Below are 17,187 nucleotides of genomic sequence, written 5' to 3'. Positions count from 1 at the left end.
GTGGTGGGGGTAACGCGGGGGCAGGGAAGGGGGGAAGCCTGACTTTCTTGGCAGGACAGACTAGGGGGCTCTGGGCCTGGGTGTCATGGGGTTGTCGGGGATGACAGCTGCTCCCAGGGCAGCGTGTGCCTCGTTCCGGGAAGCTGATGGGGTGGGGTTGTGTAGCTCAAGGCCAGGCTGGGAGTCTAGCGGGGCAGACCTGGGGGATGGGAAGCTGCCTTGTTCCTAGGGTGTAGACACTGTACCAGGGGAGTGCATGAAGGGAAACTTGGACCACCCCTTGCCTCTGAAAGGGTGATGACTGCCCCCTTCTGTGGCGGGCCTGTAGGTCCTGTGGGGTCTGGTATGGAGGGGTGGCTCTATGAATGGGGAGGATCTTGCTGACCAAGGGCAGGGACAGACCCTTCACTATTCATCCAACATCCCTGAGAGGGAAAGTCTCAGACTTGTGGCCATGGCCAGAGAAATCCGTGGCCGTCTAGCTCCCCTCCTCTCCTTATGGATGAAGAAACTGAGTTAGAGAGGGGACAAGGCACTTTTCAAGGTCCTACATGGAGGACGTGTAGACCCAAGCTCAGAATCCAGGTCTTCTGGATTCTGGGCAAGCCCAGTGGCCTGGTCAGCTGCTGGAGGACACACCTTCCTTGCCTGAAGATGCCTCCAGAGAAGACACAAGCTGATCTGTGGGTGAGGGGTGGAGTGTGGGAATGGGATTCCCACCAGGCCTTTCCTTGGGGACATGAGGTACTGGGCGGGGTCAAGCGTACATAGTCCTGGTCACCGTGTTTACCGGAGAGAGCTGGAGTTCAGCTTGGCGCCCTGGGCAGGGACCGTCTTATTCCCTTCTTCCTTGCCCAGAAACGAGGGTCGTCTCTGAGCAGCACCCCTTTCGGGCCTTGAGAGATCCCCAGATGAAGCAGGAGCTGGCTCAGTATCCCACCCTGGACCCCCAAACTCTGTTGCCTCTTGTGGAGTTGGTGCTCGAGGTGCAGAGAGTCCCAGAGAGGTGGCTGGGATGGGGAGGATGGGCTGCCCAGCCCTCCAAGCCTGGAGGGAAGGAGGGAAAGCCCTGGGAAGCAGGGCCTCCTGTGCCGGGGGCTGCGCTGGGTATGCACCTGGCCTCTTGCTGGCAGCAGGCACTGTGCCACCAACCTCGGGCTGGGGCAGGGAGAGGAATTACTGTAAGTGGAAGAGGCAGGTGTCCCTGGTCAGCTGGACTCGGGAAGCACGTGAGTGAAGATGACAGCAGCGGCCGGGTGTCTTTCCCTCCTCTCAGCCCCCACCTCTGCCCTCAGGTCAGACGCGGCCTGCTGAGTGCCTAGCCTTCCCTTTGGGTACTCAGTGGCTCCTGGGGCCAGAATTCCTTGCGGTCAGTCCGTTGTCTGGGTGAGGGTGGTGATTGGGTGGAATTCCCATGCCAGAGGTGCTGCCAAGGCCACCGTGAGTGCTGCCAGTGGGGGCTCCATGAGTGCTAGAGCTGCTGGTCCTGTGACGTGGGCACCTGTCTGCCAGGCCCGGGCATGGGCCCAGGGTCACGCTCATGCCAGGGCTCCCGTCAGCTGACTATTTTAGGCTCTTGCTGACCTGGGCCAAAGTCAGGCCTCAGCCAAGAGGGCCCTGAGGCAGCTCCCCCTGCCCCCAGAGGCCAGCTCTGGTTTCAGCTATATAAACAGAGGAGGACATGCTGGCTTGGAGGCCGCTCCATGTCCTGAGTCCGCTCAGCCGGTGCACAGCCTCGGACGGGCTGACTGGGCGGTCACGTCTCTTCCCGCAGGGCTTCCTGAGGCTACCGGGAAGAGTCCCCAACCAATCCCGGGATTCTCCCTTGGTGCAGTTGTCCAGACCCTCAGAGAATCAAAGCAGATCGTGTGGAGGAAGCTGGTGAGTCTTAGGAATGGGGAAACCGAGGCACAGGGGCTGGGCTGTGTGCATCTTTTTCCATTGTGACCGTCCTCACTGTGGTTTCTTTGGCCTCCAGAGGGGGAGGGGCAGAGGAGGAAGCAGGGGTGGCCAACCCTCCCGAGGGATGAGAGTAAAGGCCTGATGGCACTTGGATGACGGGCGTTGGACTTGGACCCCTTTGTGGTTGAGAACCAGGCGACGAGGAAATAGGTGATGCCGCCTGTCTCCTTCCTCAGAGATTTGCAACAGGGTCTTCCGTCCTCCTGTCCCGTTGACCCGGCCTGGACAACACTGGTCTGCTCAGGCTGGGGAGGGATGCTGGAGTGAGCTGGGTGTCAGTCAGGTACCTCAGCACTTGTCCTTGAGTAGGGTCCCTGGCCCCCCAGCTGGTTGGGACTTGGGGTCTGAACTTGTGGATTGACGTCCCTGAGCCCGCCCTCGGCCCCTGCCCTGCCCTACTTGCCTGGCTTCCCACCTGGTTTGGTGCCTGAGAAGCTGGACTGGAGCTAGGCTTGGCAAGTCCGCCAACCGGCTTGCCACAAGCACGCTTCCCGGGAGCCAGGCCAGGGGCTCCGGCCGGCGTGGAATAAGCGGAGCTCCTTACGTGGGAGGCTGTGTGCTCTCCTTCTTGGTTCTTGAAAAAAAAATTTTCCCTTTCTGAACGTGAGTCTTTAAACGAATCCAGAGCCTGTGACTAAAAATACTTTAACAATAGGAAAATGCATCAGTCTTTCCGGCTGGGCCTCGTTATCAGAGGGTTTTTATTTTGGAATTTGAAATTTTGCCCAGGGAGGCTGGGTGGAGACCTTGGGCAGGCACAGGGGAATTTGGTGGGTTGCTGATGTTGTGCGAGGTGGTGGGAGACCCCCCTAGGGTGGGGGAGAGAAGAGCTGGCCAGGAGCTGAGCAGACTGAGGGGCATGGAAGGAGGTTTTTTTTTTTTTTTTTGGGCTGTGTTGGGTCTCCGTTGCTGCGCACGGGCTTTTCTCTAGTTGTGGCGAGTGGGGGCTACTTTTGGTTGCGGTGCACGGGCTTCTCATTGCCGTGGCTTCTCTTGTTGCGGGCTCTAGGCGCACGGGCTTCAGTAGTCGTGGCACGTGGGCTCAGTAGTTGTGGCTTACAGGCTCTCGAGCACAGGCTCATTAGCTGTGGCACACAGGCTTAGTTGCTCCGCAGCATGTGGGATCTTCCCGGAGCAGGGCTCGAACCCGTGTCCCCTGCATTGGCAGGCGATTCTTAACCGCTGCGCCACCAGGGAAGCCAATGGAAGGGGATTTGAGGAGGCTACAAATGAGGCGTGGGTCGACTCTTCCCAGAGGACCTCCATGATCTTGTCTGTGTTTTCCAGCTCTGTCTGGAGGTTCCTCCTGAAGTCTGATCTTGTTGCTTTATGTTGTACGTGGATTCCTTCTGGCCTGATAGCAGGCTGGGGGTTGAGAAGTCACTGGACTGGAAATGACCTCTGTGGAGAGAGGTCTGACCTGCTCAGGTAACCAGCTCTCTTCAGAGTATCAGTTGAGCACTTGCTGCATACAGTCGGGAATTTTCCTGGTGCTGGGTGGAGCCACATCTCTGGGCATACTCTCATTTCCTTTCACGCAGCCCTGGAGAGGGAGAGGTGGGGATGGGGGTACTATTTATCTCTGGGTCTTGAAGGAGGAGGGTGCTGGCTCCCCAGTCGAGCTGACGGCGCTGGTGTCTCCTTTCTGTGCCTGCCTCAGGATCCTGCTGCGGGTCCCTAGAGCCCCAGCCCCCAGACAGTGCTCCCATTTCACTGTGAGCCTCCCCCTTCCGTTAGTGACTTGAATTCTAACAGCACCGGGACTAGCGATGTTGTCAGCATTGGGCAGATGAGGAAACGGTCCGAAGAGGGCAAGGGACTGGCCCCGGGTCACGCACCAGGCTTGCTGGCTGCAGGTCAAAGATGCCTCTGAGAGTTCCTTTATCTTTTGCCTCTGCTGGGGCTGGGGTGAGAAGTGGAGGGCGGCGGCTGACCCGCCCATGTCCTTGGGAGCCTGTTTTCCTGGGAGGTAACAACACCTGTGGTCGTGGCAGGGCCTGGACAAGGGCTAGAAGATCAGACCCGGGCCTGCCCCTACATCCCCAGTTCCCAGAGCTGTCTGTGGAAGCCCCCTGGGGCAGTAGGCAGAGGTTCCCTGCCCACCGCACAAATCCCCCTGCCTGCTGCCAGGGCAGGAAGAGGAAGTGGCCGGGTCGGGCCTGGTGATAGGTCCTGGGGCTAAGGTGGGGAAGCTGGGGTGGGGGGTGGGGGGGAGGAGGCAAAGCTCACTCCCTCTGCCTACCCTGTGGGAAGGGTGTGGAGGCCCACGGGTGAGGATGATCTTGGCGAAAGTAGGGCAACTTCCTGCCCTTTGCTCAGCAGGGGCAGGGGCCAGCCTGAGGTGGGCGGGGCAGTGTGGGAAAGGGGCTGTGCAGTTCCACTTCCTCCGTCTCCTATTTACCCACCGTCTTGGCTGGGGGACGATGGTGTACTTTGGCTGCCCATTTGCGGCCTGCCCTGGGCTACTTACTGTTGAGAATGCATGAAGGGGCCTCCTGCCAAGGTGGGAGAGACAGGGCCTTGCCCTCCCGTTCACACACTGGTTGTCGGGGGAGGGATGGCCTGAGCACGAGAGTCCCCGAGCCCCAGAAGATTTGACTAGCAGGGGCCAGGCCCGAGCTGAGTGGTTCGGAAAACATACTGCGAGAGGACCCCTTTCTGATGTCAGATGCTGCAACCTCTCCTAACCGTAGCTGTGCTCTTGAGTATGTGTCGATAGAACAAATAACGTAATGAGAAACAGCCACTGTTTCTCTGTGATTTCAGTGAACTCCAGCAGCATCTGCGTCCATTTGAATAAATATGTCTCTCCCATTTAGGTGTGGCTATTTCTGGAAATAAACTTTTCTTTCTGAAAGTATAACATACATACAGAAAAGCATAAATCACAGACGTGAAATCTTCAGAGCATAGAGTGTGATGACCCTTCCATACTGAGCACACCCCGGTGACCACCGTTCAGACTAGGAACTTGGGACGCTTCCAGCGCCCCCCAGAGACGCCCTCGTAGGCGCTGCTGTTTCCAGCCTATAGGCCTTGTGCGTACCAGCTCTGTGGTGCACTTGTAAGAATCAAGGCTCGTGGGGCCAGAAGCCAGAGCTCTGGAGTTCAGAGTTGAGGGCAGTGGGTCTAGCACAGAACTGGGAGTTCAGGGAGTCTGATTCCTGGCCCCTAAGCCTCCTCCTCATTTATAAAATGTAGGTGGTAATTCCAAACGTAGACGGTTAGGGAGAGGGTTAAGTGGAAGAATCCACGTGAAGTGCCCTAAGCCGAGGGTCTGACCCTTCATTGGTATTCCTCACTCCCCCTACCCCCAAACCCTCCAGTGAGAAGGTACTTATTATTAAGAGTTAGGCTGGTCCGGGAGGATGTTATGAGCTGAAGTCTTAGAGGATGAGTAGGGTTAGAATAGAAGGAAGAGGAACAGTGTGCCCAGTGGGTGGTGGGAAGGTTTAGCCCAAGGTCTTTATATTGGGGCAGCGGGGATCCTGGGGGTGGTGAGGGTAGATCGGTGGGCTGTGCTGTGCTGTGCGAGCCTGACCTTGGGCAGCTGTCTCGTCTCCAGCACAGCATCTTTCCCTGCCCTTCCTGTGTTATCATGGCCCTGCTTTACCTTCTGGTCCTCACCTCTAGTTTCGGATACCTCTGCCATCATTACCTGTCTCTTTCCGACCCTTACCTACCCCACAATGAGCTGTTCACTCTGCCCTTGCTCCTAAAGGTTGGGCTTAGTGGGGTCCCTTGGAGTCTCCGTCCAGTCTTCGACCAGCTTATGCTCCAGGTCTCCCAAAGTCTGCATCAGTTATGCCTTTTCAAGAGTTCCACCTTGGCCAGATTCCGCCTCAGAGCCCCAGGCCACCCTCCCTGGAGGGCATCTGGCCAGCAGGGATGAAGCCTGAGGTCCCCAAGCCCCTCTCGCCTCTCCCCTCTCTGTCTTAGGCTAGGTGCTCCCCGGGTGTGTTCCTACAGAGGGACTGCCTTTTTCTCCTTATTTACTTATTTTCAGAGTGTAGTGTGTTCCAAGCCCCCAGCATCCCCCACCTCCACAAGCATGGCCAAGTGGCAGCTGCTGTTGTCTCTTCCACCCTCTGCCTTTGGGGCAGCAAGACTGCAACCTCCGAACCTGCAATCTCCCACGGAGATGGGGCCTGGGCTGCAGGCACAAATCTGGAGGCTGGATGCTGAGACGTGGAGATTTAGACTGGGGACCCGGACAGCTCCTCACCACACTTGAGTTCCCTGGGGCTCCTGGTTGGGCCTCCCCATGGGAAAGGTAGGGGATGGTCTGTGTTGCTCTTTACAGATGGAAAGTGGTGGGGAAAAAAGGGGGTGCTAGGGCTCAAGGCCAAGTCAGCTTTCAAAGGGCCATTAAGGCTGCAGCTAATATACCTTTTCTTGTCTCTTTTTTTCTTTTGCTGATGAGTTTTGGAGGGAAGAACATTGGCCTGGCTAATCATCTTTTGCTAACATATTAGAATTGTTTTTATTTTCTGAGGAAGGCCCTGCTGGGCTGGGTTGGGGGGCTAGGTGGGGAAACCAGCCCATGACCCAGCTGGGTTAGTTTCACCAGCCCGGACTTGTTTGTGCCTCTGAGCGAGGTGCAGCTCTTCTGGGAGCCCTTGGGTCCTAACCTGCAAAATGGGAAGACATGAATTATATTCGTGGTTTCAAACCAGTTTTAAGCTGTGGAATCCTTTTTATCCAAGTAATATCTTCTGCAAAAGCCCAAGACAAAGGAAAACAAGACTTTGGCTAAACGTCATCCTGCCCACACTTCGTCTTCACGCAGGTGGCCGTTGAAGCGTGTTTAGAAGATGTTTTAGCAAAGGCCAGAGCTCTCTGAAGACTGGTCCATGTTGAGACTGCGGGCTGCAATGGGGGAGCTATGCTAGGTTCTGACCGGATCACCGAATGATGCTGGTGTTACATGAAGACTGCTCCTTCCGTGGTGGACAGTAGGGTTTGGAAAGAGGAGGCAGGCTGGTGAAGGGGCAGTCTCTTAATGGACGTGGGCAAGGAGAAGGGAGAAGGGGAGGTCGCTGGCCTCAGTCAGCTCGTCTGCTGCCTTCAGGCACCAGTGAGGCGTGGGCTCTGGCTGGCAATTAGGAACGGAGGATCCAAGAGAAGTTCCAAAATAGAATTTCAGGAAAAAGTGAAAAGTAGCATGTGGGGCATCGGGAGCAGAGATGGGTGGCAGGCAGGGAGTGCAGAGATGGCAAGCTCTGTCTGGAACGGGTGACGTTTGAGGTGCTGGTGGGACCTTTGAGTGGACAGAAGTGGGGGCTGGAGAGCAGGGTGTGGGAAACCTGAGACGGAGGTGAGAGTGGAAGTGAGGAGCAGGAAGTGCCTCAAGGGTAGAGGAAAGTGCTGTTGGGTGACCAGGGGAGGCCAGAGTGGGGTCCGTGGGCGCAAGCTCCGCGTGGAGAGGGGAGAGGGGGAGGGGTGTGGGGAGGGGCTCTCTTCTTCTAAATATTAACCTTTTCTTCCTTTCTCTCCCACCTAGCAGGCGAGGGCTCCCGGGAAGGCTGCAGGTGGGAACTCCTCGATCATGGACAGCGGAGGGTGTGAAGGGATCCCCTAGACATGTAGTCAGGTTCCACCCCAGTGTGCCACCACCTTGCTCTGTGACCTTGAGCAAGTGCCATTATTTTTCTGAGCCTGTTTATTTATAAAATGGGGAAGAGTCGGCACAGCTTCGAAAAGATTTCTCAGGCTCCACCCGGTTCTGAAATTCTGTAATTTCCCAACTAGAGTGCTTTCACCCTGTCAGGGACTGGGGAGGGTAGTGGTGAGAAATCAACTTCAGCTGTGAGGCACAGCCAGTTGGCCTGTCTTGGGCTTGGCGAATCCCTGCCCTCCGGAAGGTACTTTGCATGAGAAATTGGGGGGAGGGAATAAGTGTGTGTGTGTGTGTGTGTGTGTGTGTGTGTGTGTGTGTGTGACAGCCCGAGACCCCGCTGGGGAAGAAGGGTCAAGTGCAGTGGCAGCGCCTTGGGCTGAGGTGGGGGGCGCAGGTTCCCCGGGGTGAGTCCCTGAGTTGCCCGCCCCAGCCCTAGGCCTTCCCCGGGCCCGCTGGAAGGGCTGGGGAGGGTGCAAAAGCGGAGCCGGGCGCGTTCGTGGCTCCCGGGAGCCGCCGGAGGGTGAGGAGCTCCTCGTCCGGGGAAGCCCCGCAGCCACGGCGCTAGAGCACCCTTTTCTCGGGCTCTGGCCCTCGGGCTGCTTATTTCGGCTCCAGGGGCCCCGGGCCGGTGCTGGGTCCTGCCGGAGGAGCCTAGCGAATCCGCGAGCTGCTATTTTTAGCTGGCGCGGAGGGCGAGAGGGGACTATTTATAGATCAAACGATCCGCGCTCCCTGCGTCAATGGAACCCCGCGTGCGTCACGCGCGCAGACATTCCAGGCCCCCCCTCTCGCCCCGCCCCCTCGGGCTCCCCGTCCCCGTGCCTACCCCTGGCCGCCTCCCGCCGGAACCGCGCCGCCCCCCGCGCCCTTGTATGGCCAAAGCTCGCCCGGCCGCGTGCGTCAGTGGCGCCCCCGCCCCTCCCCGTGCGTCACGGAGCGCTTAAGAGCAGGGTCCGGCGCGGCCGGGAGTCCCAGTGGTGGAGGCTGCGAAAGTTGGGGGAGTGTGCAGGACCGCGGGAGCGCACGCGGGACCGGGCTGCGACTTGGGGCGCCGGTCCTGGGCACGGGGAGCAGGAGCCAACCGGGTAGGTGACCCCCGGGAAGCGTGCATCTCCACAGAGCTCTGTTTTGTGTTGGGGGGCTTGCTGCATGAAGGAGATGGGTGTTCGCGCGGGCAGAAAGGGTGTTTTAGGGTCAGCATGAAGGAGGGCGGGAGTAGGATGCAGTTCTGGCGTTGGGGGTTAGCGGTTGGAACGGGATGAGGACTCAGATTGGACTGGAGTTTACTGAGCGCTGTGTGTGTGTGTGTGTGTGTGTGTGTGTGTGTGTGTGTGTGTGTATGTATGTGTGTGGCGGGGGCGGGGGGGGGGCCATGTCTGTGCAAGGTGGAAGCCACAGAGGGTTAGGTTGGCGCCAGCAGTGGGGACCTGTTCAGTAGGAGACTGGCTAGAATTCAGTCTCCCAGGGTCCTTTAGTGGGCACCGGGCGCCTGGGACTTAGTTGCTGGTTGGGGTCTCAGTACAGTGTGCGCGGGGGAGAAGGTGCACAGAGCTTGAGCTGCTGGGATGTATCTGACTCCTACCAGGATTGAATTTCCAAAAGGGTCTCCTTCTTCCCAGCTTGTCAGCTCGCACCCCAGCCCTTAGTTGTTAGTTGTTTTCTTAACACTTTAGAGGCTGTGGCTTAGTTTGTGGTGACCCTCAGCTGGAAGTTTCTCCCTGGATTATCTAGGAGAGGTCTAGATTGTTGAGGTCAGCATTGGCTGAACTGTGCAGGGGGTGCTGCTGTGTGTTGGAATATAGGAGTCTTCTCACCGGCAGGAGCAGGGTCTCTGGAAGCGTAGGGAAGATTGTTTTTACTGTAGCTTGGATCTGCGTCTCTCTGTGTGTGTGAGAGAGAGAAAGAGAGGGAGGGAGAGTGGTGGAAAGCGTCATCCTTCGGGATCCTTGGTAGGCAGTTGCTAATGTTGCATTCTCTGGTGTGGTACCACCTAGAGGATACCACCCCTGCCCCACTCCCGCCTTAGTCTATGTTGGATCATACAGGTAGGGTGCAGCCTGAGGCTTGTTTAGCACAACAGGTGCAAACCACAGTGTTGCCAGGACCCGCCTGAAGCTGGATTCTCCTTGCTCCCTCCTTCAACCCCGCCTCTTCCTTCTCCCTGTGCTTCCGCCAAAGGCTAGATGTAGGTCCATATCTTGTGTCATTAAGTACCTGCATGAAAGCAGGAGTGGGGGTAGTTTGGTGGGGATTGATCCGGATGTGGGACGTCCACGTGGAGAAACGGGATTTGAATAAGGCTGGAACGCCCAGCCCAACCCTGTGTAGCTGCTGCCTCTTTTCCTCCACCCAAACCCATCCCTGCCCAGGCTGTCGTAGCGCAGGCAGACGTGGCCACCCTTACCTCTTGCAGGTGCTCAGTGCCTCTGGATGGGTGCCACTGGGTGGGTGGGGCCAGAGTTTCTGGGGGCCCTGTTGTCTGGGTTGGTTGTGGGAGTGTCAGGTCAGGGGTGGAGCTGCCCTGTCCAGGGCCCAAGGAGGTGGGAGAAAGGCTAGAACCAGAGGACTCCCTGGGCTCTTGGCCAGGAGGTGATGCCAGCCTTGGCCCCCTCCTGCTGTCCCCCTTGACTATGGCACGCTTTGCTTCAGCTTGCTTTCTTACCCAGCCTCCCTCCCTCACTGATGAGGCCAGGGTCACCGAGACCCCCAAGCCAGGAGGCGGGATGGGGAACTGTCCCGGAGCCTCCCCTGCGTTAGTTTTTGACTTGTCTGCGAACTTAGGGTTCCCCCCCGAATGGTGCTCCGTCTGCTCCTTCAGGCTCCTCAGGTTTGGGGCAGGGTGTAACCACCTTTGCCCGAGCTCCTGGTTTCTTCAGGGCACAGAACTCTTTAGCGGAGGGACCCGGGCTTCCGACACTCACCAGCAGGCTCCTCCTCTTCCCTGCACAGCCATCTCCAGTCTCCTGGACTCTTGAGTGTTCTCATAAAAACAACAGGGGGAGACGCTTTGGGGGTAGCAGAGGAATTCCTCTTCAGGACCTCTCCTGGAAGTCCAGGGGCTGCTTTCTCCCTCACGCTCCCCCTTCCAGCGTCCGGCCTTTAAAGGTCTGGAGCCGGGTTACCTGATCCCTTGGGGAGCTGGGGACTGGGTAGGGAGGCCGGGCTCCCTTTCTCTTTGCTTCTGGGAGCATCCCAGGCAGTGTAGAGTGGGTGCCTGTCCCCAGATGGCAGGACTGGGGTGCGCGTGGGATCTGCAGCCTTTGCTCAGTACGTAGGGTGGGGACGGGTGGGGGTGGGGGTGGAGGGGCACAGGCTCACTGCTGCTTACGCTGCTTTCGTAGGCAACTGGGCCTTCACTCCCAGCTCCTCTTCCATTTGCAGGATGTCCTTCAGCCCAGGCACTGGCACTGTGTGGGGAGGAGGAGAGGGGGTTTGGGAGAGGCTGGGCCATGCCTGGGAATATTCCCAGAAGTGCCAGGTTGGAGGAACAACATATCTGCTCCCGGGACTGGGCTCAGGCCTTGCCTGGCTGCCTCTCCCACCCACCCTTCTCCCAGCCCCCACCCATGCCTTACCCAGTAAGGGAGGGGCAGGGGGCTGGAAGAACACAGCTTTCCCCTGTTCCAGCAGAGAAATGCTGGCTGGATGCCTTCCCTAGGGTTCCCAGGCTGCCTGGGGTGTGGCTGGCCTTCCGACTTGAGCCCACTCTTGCTGGGCCATTGCCCAGGGGCTTTGTGACATGGAGGTCGAGACGGTGCTCTGGCCGGGGGCCAGGATTCCTGGGTTCTGTGGTGGGCTGTGGCCCTAACGCCTCGTGTCCCATGTCTGGCTGGGACTCCTGCCACCTGGCAACTCAGGGGCCTATACTTAGAGGTCAGGCCTCAGGCTTCTCTCACTGACTCCCCCCCTCCCCACCCTCTGCTCTTCCTTCTCCAGAGATGCCCTGTATCCAAGCCCAGTATGGGACACCAGCATCAAGCCCAGGACCCCGTGACCCCCTGACCCCTGAGCTCAGCAAGCCCACCATGGACCTGGCCAGCCCTGAGGCGGCCCCCACTGTCCCCACTGCCTTGCCCAGCTTCAGCACCTTCATGGACGGCTACACGGGGGAGTTTGACACCTTCCTGTACCAGCTGCCGGGAACAGCCCAGCCGTGCTCCTCGGCCTCCTCCTCGGCCTCCTCCACATCTTCATCGTCAGCCACCTCCCCTGCCTCCGCTTCGTTCAAGTTCGAGGACTTCCAGGTGTTCGGCTGCTACCCCGGCACCCTGAGCGGCCCTCTCGACGAGACCCTGTCCTCCAGCGGCTCCGACTACTATGGCAGCCCCTGCTCAGCCCCATCACCGTCCACGCCCAGCTTCCAGCCGCCACAGCTCTCTCCCTGGGACGGCTCCTTTGGCCCCTTCTCGCCCAGCCAGACTTATGAAGGCATGCGGGCATGGACAGAGCAGCTGCCCAAGGCTTCTGGGCACCCCCAGCCGCTGACCTTCTTTTCCTTCAGCCCTCCCACCGGCCCCAGTCCCAGCCTGGCTCAAAGTCCCCTGAAGCTGTTCCCCTCGCAGGCTGCCCACCAGCTGGGGGAGGGAGAGAGCTATTCCATGCCAACAGCGTTCCCAGGCCTGGTGCCCGCTTCCTCACACCTTGATGGCTTGGGGATGGTGGACGCGCCCGTGACCTCAGCTAAGGCCCGGAGTGGGGCTCCGGGTGGAAGCGAGGGCCGCTGTGCTGTGTGTGGGGACAACGCCTCTTGCCAGCATTATGGTGTCCGCACCTGCGAGGGCTGCAAGGGCTTCTTCAAGGTACTGGGCTGCCCGGGGGGTAGCTTTTTATGAGAGGTGGGACAGGCTGCTCTCTCACCCCAGCGGGGTCTGTGGTGGCTTGCCTTGGGTTCTCCTCCCAACAAGTTCTGCTCTTTAAGCAGAGGGCAGGCCTGCCAGGTGGGCTACTGTCCTGGGAGCAGGGAGCTGGGACCTTTTCATGCTGGGACTGGGGCTGTAGAGTTATGGAGGGAGGGATGAGAGCTGGGCAGAGGGTGCGGGCTGCAGGGGTACCCACGAGGGGAAGTTCAGTGGCCAGCCTCTAGCTTTCCTCTGCCTGGCCTCCCCCCACTCAAGGTCCTGGTGGGAAGGGGGGCCCCAGGCACTCGTGTTCCTGGCGCAAGATGAAAGGATCTGAGAAGAGGGCTTGGTGCTTGAGGGCTGGGGGCGGACTTGGGAACAGGCTGTGTGTTTGTCCCAGTGCTGGCTGCCTGCTTCGCCTCCCATCCCCACCCCCAGACCCTCCTCAGCCCTCTTGTGTCTGCCCCAGGGAAGGGGCAGGCGGACGCAGGCACGTTAAGAAGTACCAGCTGCTGGGGAGCCCCGAGCCCCTAATCTTGTGTCCTGAGGGTGAGGCCGAACCCTCCCCCAGTGTCCCCAAGACTTTTCTCTTCCTTCCCCCACCCATCCATCTCTCCCTCCCCTGCCACCCAAATGTTAGAAAAATAGCTGTGAACAGAGAGCGCTTTTGTCTGTGATGGCAGTAGGATCTGGTCGCTTCCCTCCCCTGGGCTCCCCCCATCCCCACGCTCTGACAGCGTGTTCCGTGTTGCCCCCCCCCCCCGCCCAGCGCACAGTGCAGAAAAATGCCAAGTACATCTGCCTGGCTAACAAGGACTGCCCTGTGGACAAGAGACGGCGAAACCGCTGTCAGTTCTGCCGCTTCCAGAAGTGCCTGGCTGTGGGCATGGTGAAGGAAGGTGGGTGGCGGGCACAGGCCCAGTGGGGCAGCGGCGGGCCTGAGTGGGGTGGGGCCGGCAGAGTCCCCCAGACACTTGTTCTGGTGGGCCGCAGGGGAGGGCAGGCCTGGGCCCTACTTCCTCCCCGACCTCTGGTCCACCTGCCTGCCTTGTGGTGGGGGAGGTCCCTGCAGCGTCCCCTGGGTCTCAGGGGCTCTAGGTCCTTGCACTTGGGGTTGCTGCCCAGCACTGCTGTGCACGGCTTGGGCTGAGAGGCCCTTCCCTGGGTCCCTTCCTCCCTTGCTCACCCTTGCCCATTTCTCTGCAGTTGTCCGCACAGACAGCCTGAAGGGGCGGCGGGGGCGGCTCCCTTCAAAGCCCAAGCAGCCCCCGGATGCCTCCCCTGCGAATCTCCTCACCTCCCTGGTCCGGGCACACCTGGACTCGGGGCCCAGCACTTCCAAACTGGACTACTCCAAGGTGAGGCCCCGCCTACCCCACATTCCGCGCTTTCCTGCACATTAGAAAAGCCCCCCGCCCCAACGCCCAGTCCCACAAATTGAAAAGAGAGGGGGCCCCTCCAGGCTGACCAGATGGGAAAATGTACCCCTTTGGGCAGTGGCCAATTAGAAAAACGTGCTCCTTCCAGCAGCTGTGGCCCTGGGTTAATATGTGAGAGTTGGCAAGCAAGTGTGGGCGGAATCTCAGCTCCACTCTCATCCCCGGGATCTGACATCCAGGGGAGGGCGCGTCATGGCCGTACGTGGTGGCCTTGGTGCGGGGCTTTTTCTGGGGTCTGACCCCGCCAGGCCGCCTCCTAGTTCCAGGAGCTGGTGCTGCCCCACTTGGGGAAGGAGGATGCCGGGGACGTGCAGCAGTTCTACGACCTGCTTTCGGGTTCCCTGGAGGTTATCCGCAAGTGGGCTGAGAAGATCCCCGGCTTTGCCGAGCTGTCCCCCGGGGACCAGGACCTGCTGCTGGAGTCGGCCTTCCTGGAGCTCTTCATCCTCCGCCTGGCCTACCGGTGAGCTTCCAGCTGTCTGCTCCCCCCTCACCTTGCCGCCCTGCCCTCAAGCCCCTCTGACTGGTGTCTGCATCCCTGCCCACCAGGTCTAAGCCGGCTGAGGGGAAGCTCATCTTCTGCTCGGGCCTGGTGCTGCACCGGCTGCAGTGTGCCCGTGGCTTCGGGGACTGGATCGACAGCATCCTGGCCTTCTCTCGCTCCCTGCACAGCTTGGTCGTCGACGTCCCTGCTTTTGCCTGCCTCTCTGCCCTCGTCCTTATCACAGGTGGGTGGCTAGTTCCACAGACCTGGGGAGATGGGGAGGACCTGAGGGCCTGGCCCTGGATGGGCGGGCATCTGGCGCGAGGGTGATTAGATGCAGAGAGGGGTAAGCATGGCTCAGGGCAACACAGCTGGCAAGTGGCAGAGCCAGGCTTCGGGCCCAGCTGTGGCTGACTGCAAACCAAGCCAGCCTGTGAGTTATCCCAGAGGACCACAGATCCTGATCGTTTAGGTGTCATGTGTGGCCTAAAGTTTGGGTTTGTTTTTGAAATCTTAATCATGTTGCACACAGGAACTTTTTACAAATGGAGCATGTGTACATAAACAGCACCTAGATCAAGAAACAGACGTGGGCTTCCCCGGTGGCGCAGTGGTTGGGAGTCCGCCTGCCGATGCAGGGGACACGGGTTCGTGCCCCGGGCCGGGAGGATCCCACGTGCCGCGGAGCGGCTGGGCCCGTGAGCCATGGCCGCTGAGCCTGCGCGTCCGGAGCCTGTGCTCCGCAACGGGAGAGGCCACAGCAGTGAGAGGCCCGCGTACCGCAAAAAAAAAAAAAAAAAAAGAAACAGACATGACCGGGACACCAGAACCTCTCCTTGTGCCCCCTTCCTGTCATCAGTTCCCCAAAAGGTGGCTGCCACCCCGACTGCTAATAGCACAGATTAGCTGTGCTTGTTGTATACTTTAAATATAATTATGCAGGATGGAGTTTTTGGCATTAAATGCAGAGGTTTTCGGGTCTCTTTATTTTTTAAAGCACCGGAATCTGCCCCCACCTCTTCTTCACTTCATTTTTTGAACTGAAATTTCGCAAAGCTACATAGGGCAAAAAACTGTAGGACAAGATCTGAGGCCTCTAGGCTGCAGAGAGAGTGTGGTGGGTTTTGAGGCCTGCTTTCCCTGGAGGTGGCCTCCGAAACACTGCTGCTCAGACCCAGGGCTTCTCACAAACAGTCTGGGGGGAGAAAAACCAAAAACCAAAAGCGACACTGGCCTCGTCAGAAAACCCGTGTAGGGTTTTATTTCCTTTTTGCGACCTTAGGCAAGTCATTTAGCCTCTCTGGGCCTCACTGTGTCACTTGGAAGATGAGGATAATGAACGTTGCTCCTTGCTAGGCTTCTGCTGGGGCTCAGAAGCGGGCGCCTGTGCTTTTGCAGTGCAGAGGGCTGTGGGGCCTGGTCACTGGCGGCCGTTCCAGAGACCTGGGAGAGGCCGGGGAGAGGGGCGTCTGCTCCTCAGCTTTGCAGCTAATCCTGCACCTTCCCCGCAGACCGGCACGGGCTGCAGGAGCCTTGCAGGGTAGAGGAGCTGCAGAACCGCATCGCCAGCTGCCTGAAGGAGCACGTCTCGGCCGAGGCAGGCGAGCCTCAGCCCGCCAGCTGCCTGTCACGCCTGCTGGGCAAGCTGCCCGAGCTGCGGACCCTGTGCACCCAGGGCCTGCAGCGCATCTTCTACCTCAAGCTGGAGGACTTGGTGCCCCCTCCGCCCATCGTCGAGAAGATCTTTATGGACACGCTGCCCTTCTGACCCCAGCCCGGGAACACGCGTGCACTCTGTGTGCACGCTCATACGCCACCCCACGTGCCTTTAGCCCACGGCCCACGGACCCCTGGAGCACCACCCCTCAGCCTGGGCCTGAGCTGCAGACTGGCCGCCCCGCCCCGCCACCTGCTCTGGGAGGTCGGCAGGGAGTTCGTGCCCTGGGGGAGGGGGATGCGTTCACAGGGGTGACCCTTACTATTTGTCTTACCCCCCAGCCCAGCCCTGGTCTTTATGTTTTTGTAAGATAAAACCGTTTTTAACACACATACCGCCATGCTGTAAATAAGCCGAATGCTGCTGTAAATACAGGAAGGAAGAGGTTGAGGTGGGAGTGGGGTTTGGGAGGGAGGGACGGGCCCCCACCAGCCTCCTCCTACTTGCTCTCTCTTCCCGCCCTCCTTCCATGTGTACATAGACTCACTCTAGGAGGAAGACAAGTGACAGATTCTGACATTTATATTTGTGTATTTTCCTGGATTTATAGTATGTGTCTTTTCTGATTAATATATTTAATATATTGAATAAAAAATAGACGTGTAGCTGAAGCTAGGATCCTGTCTCTCTCTGACACTCTCCCCCCATACCACCCATCCCCCAAATGGCATGAGAGGCAGGGGTGGCACCCATAAATCTTGGATGTTACCAACCTGAGCTTACTGGCCTCAGTTTACTCATTTGTAAAAGGTGGAAATAATCGCACCTGCTTCATGGGGTTGTTATGCAAAGCACTGAGACTACTTTCCCACACGGAGAAAGCTTCTGGGAAGCAGGCCTGGCTCGTGGATGGGGCCTGCGCCTGGAGACTGATTCATCCAGGGATAAGAGCACCGGCTTTGGCTGTAAGTTCCTAACCTGGGGTGATGGCCTCTGATTCGGCTTCCACATCTGTAACGCAGGGAGGAGGGCATTCCCCACCTCACCTGGCTGCTGGGATTGCGAGGGTGTGGGTGTGGTGCTCACCGTAGGGCTGGGTACAAGGCAGCTCAGGATGGTGATAGCAGCTATCATTACTCAGTATAAGTTTTCTTCCCATCGCCATTTTCAATATTTCTCCCCACGCG

The 17,187-nt window shown here is 58.9% G+C and overlaps 1 protein-coding gene across 1 annotated transcript; it reads left to right on the top strand.

The window, feature by feature from the left end:
* Window positions 1-1,133: 1,133 nt before the first annotated feature.
* NR4A1 (nuclear receptor subfamily 4 group A member 1) lies at window positions 1,134-16,664 on the top strand. The gene is made up of 8 exons (XM_065886819.1): window positions 1,134-1,229; window positions 1,775-1,881; window positions 11,519-12,381; window positions 13,190-13,319; window positions 13,627-13,778; window positions 14,120-14,322; window positions 14,409-14,587; window positions 15,855-16,664. The coding sequence occupies exons 3-8, from the start codon at window positions 11,521-11,523 to the stop codon at window positions 16,109-16,111; spliced, it is 1,782 nt and encodes a 593-aa protein (XP_065742891.1). The 5' UTR covers window positions 1,134-1,229; window positions 1,775-1,881; window positions 11,519-11,520; the 3' UTR covers window positions 16,112-16,664.
* Window positions 16,665-17,187: the final 523 nt, after the last annotated feature.

The sequence above is a fragment of the Phocoena phocoena genome, chromosome 11, assembly GCF_963924675.1.
Source record: "Phocoena phocoena chromosome 11, mPhoPho1.1, whole genome shotgun sequence".
Classification (NCBI taxonomy): domain Eukaryota; kingdom Metazoa; phylum Chordata; class Mammalia; order Artiodactyla; family Phocoenidae; genus Phocoena; species Phocoena phocoena.
The sequence above is the reverse complement of the archived record's forward strand: the minus strand, read 5'-3'. Positions and strand labels throughout refer to the sequence as shown.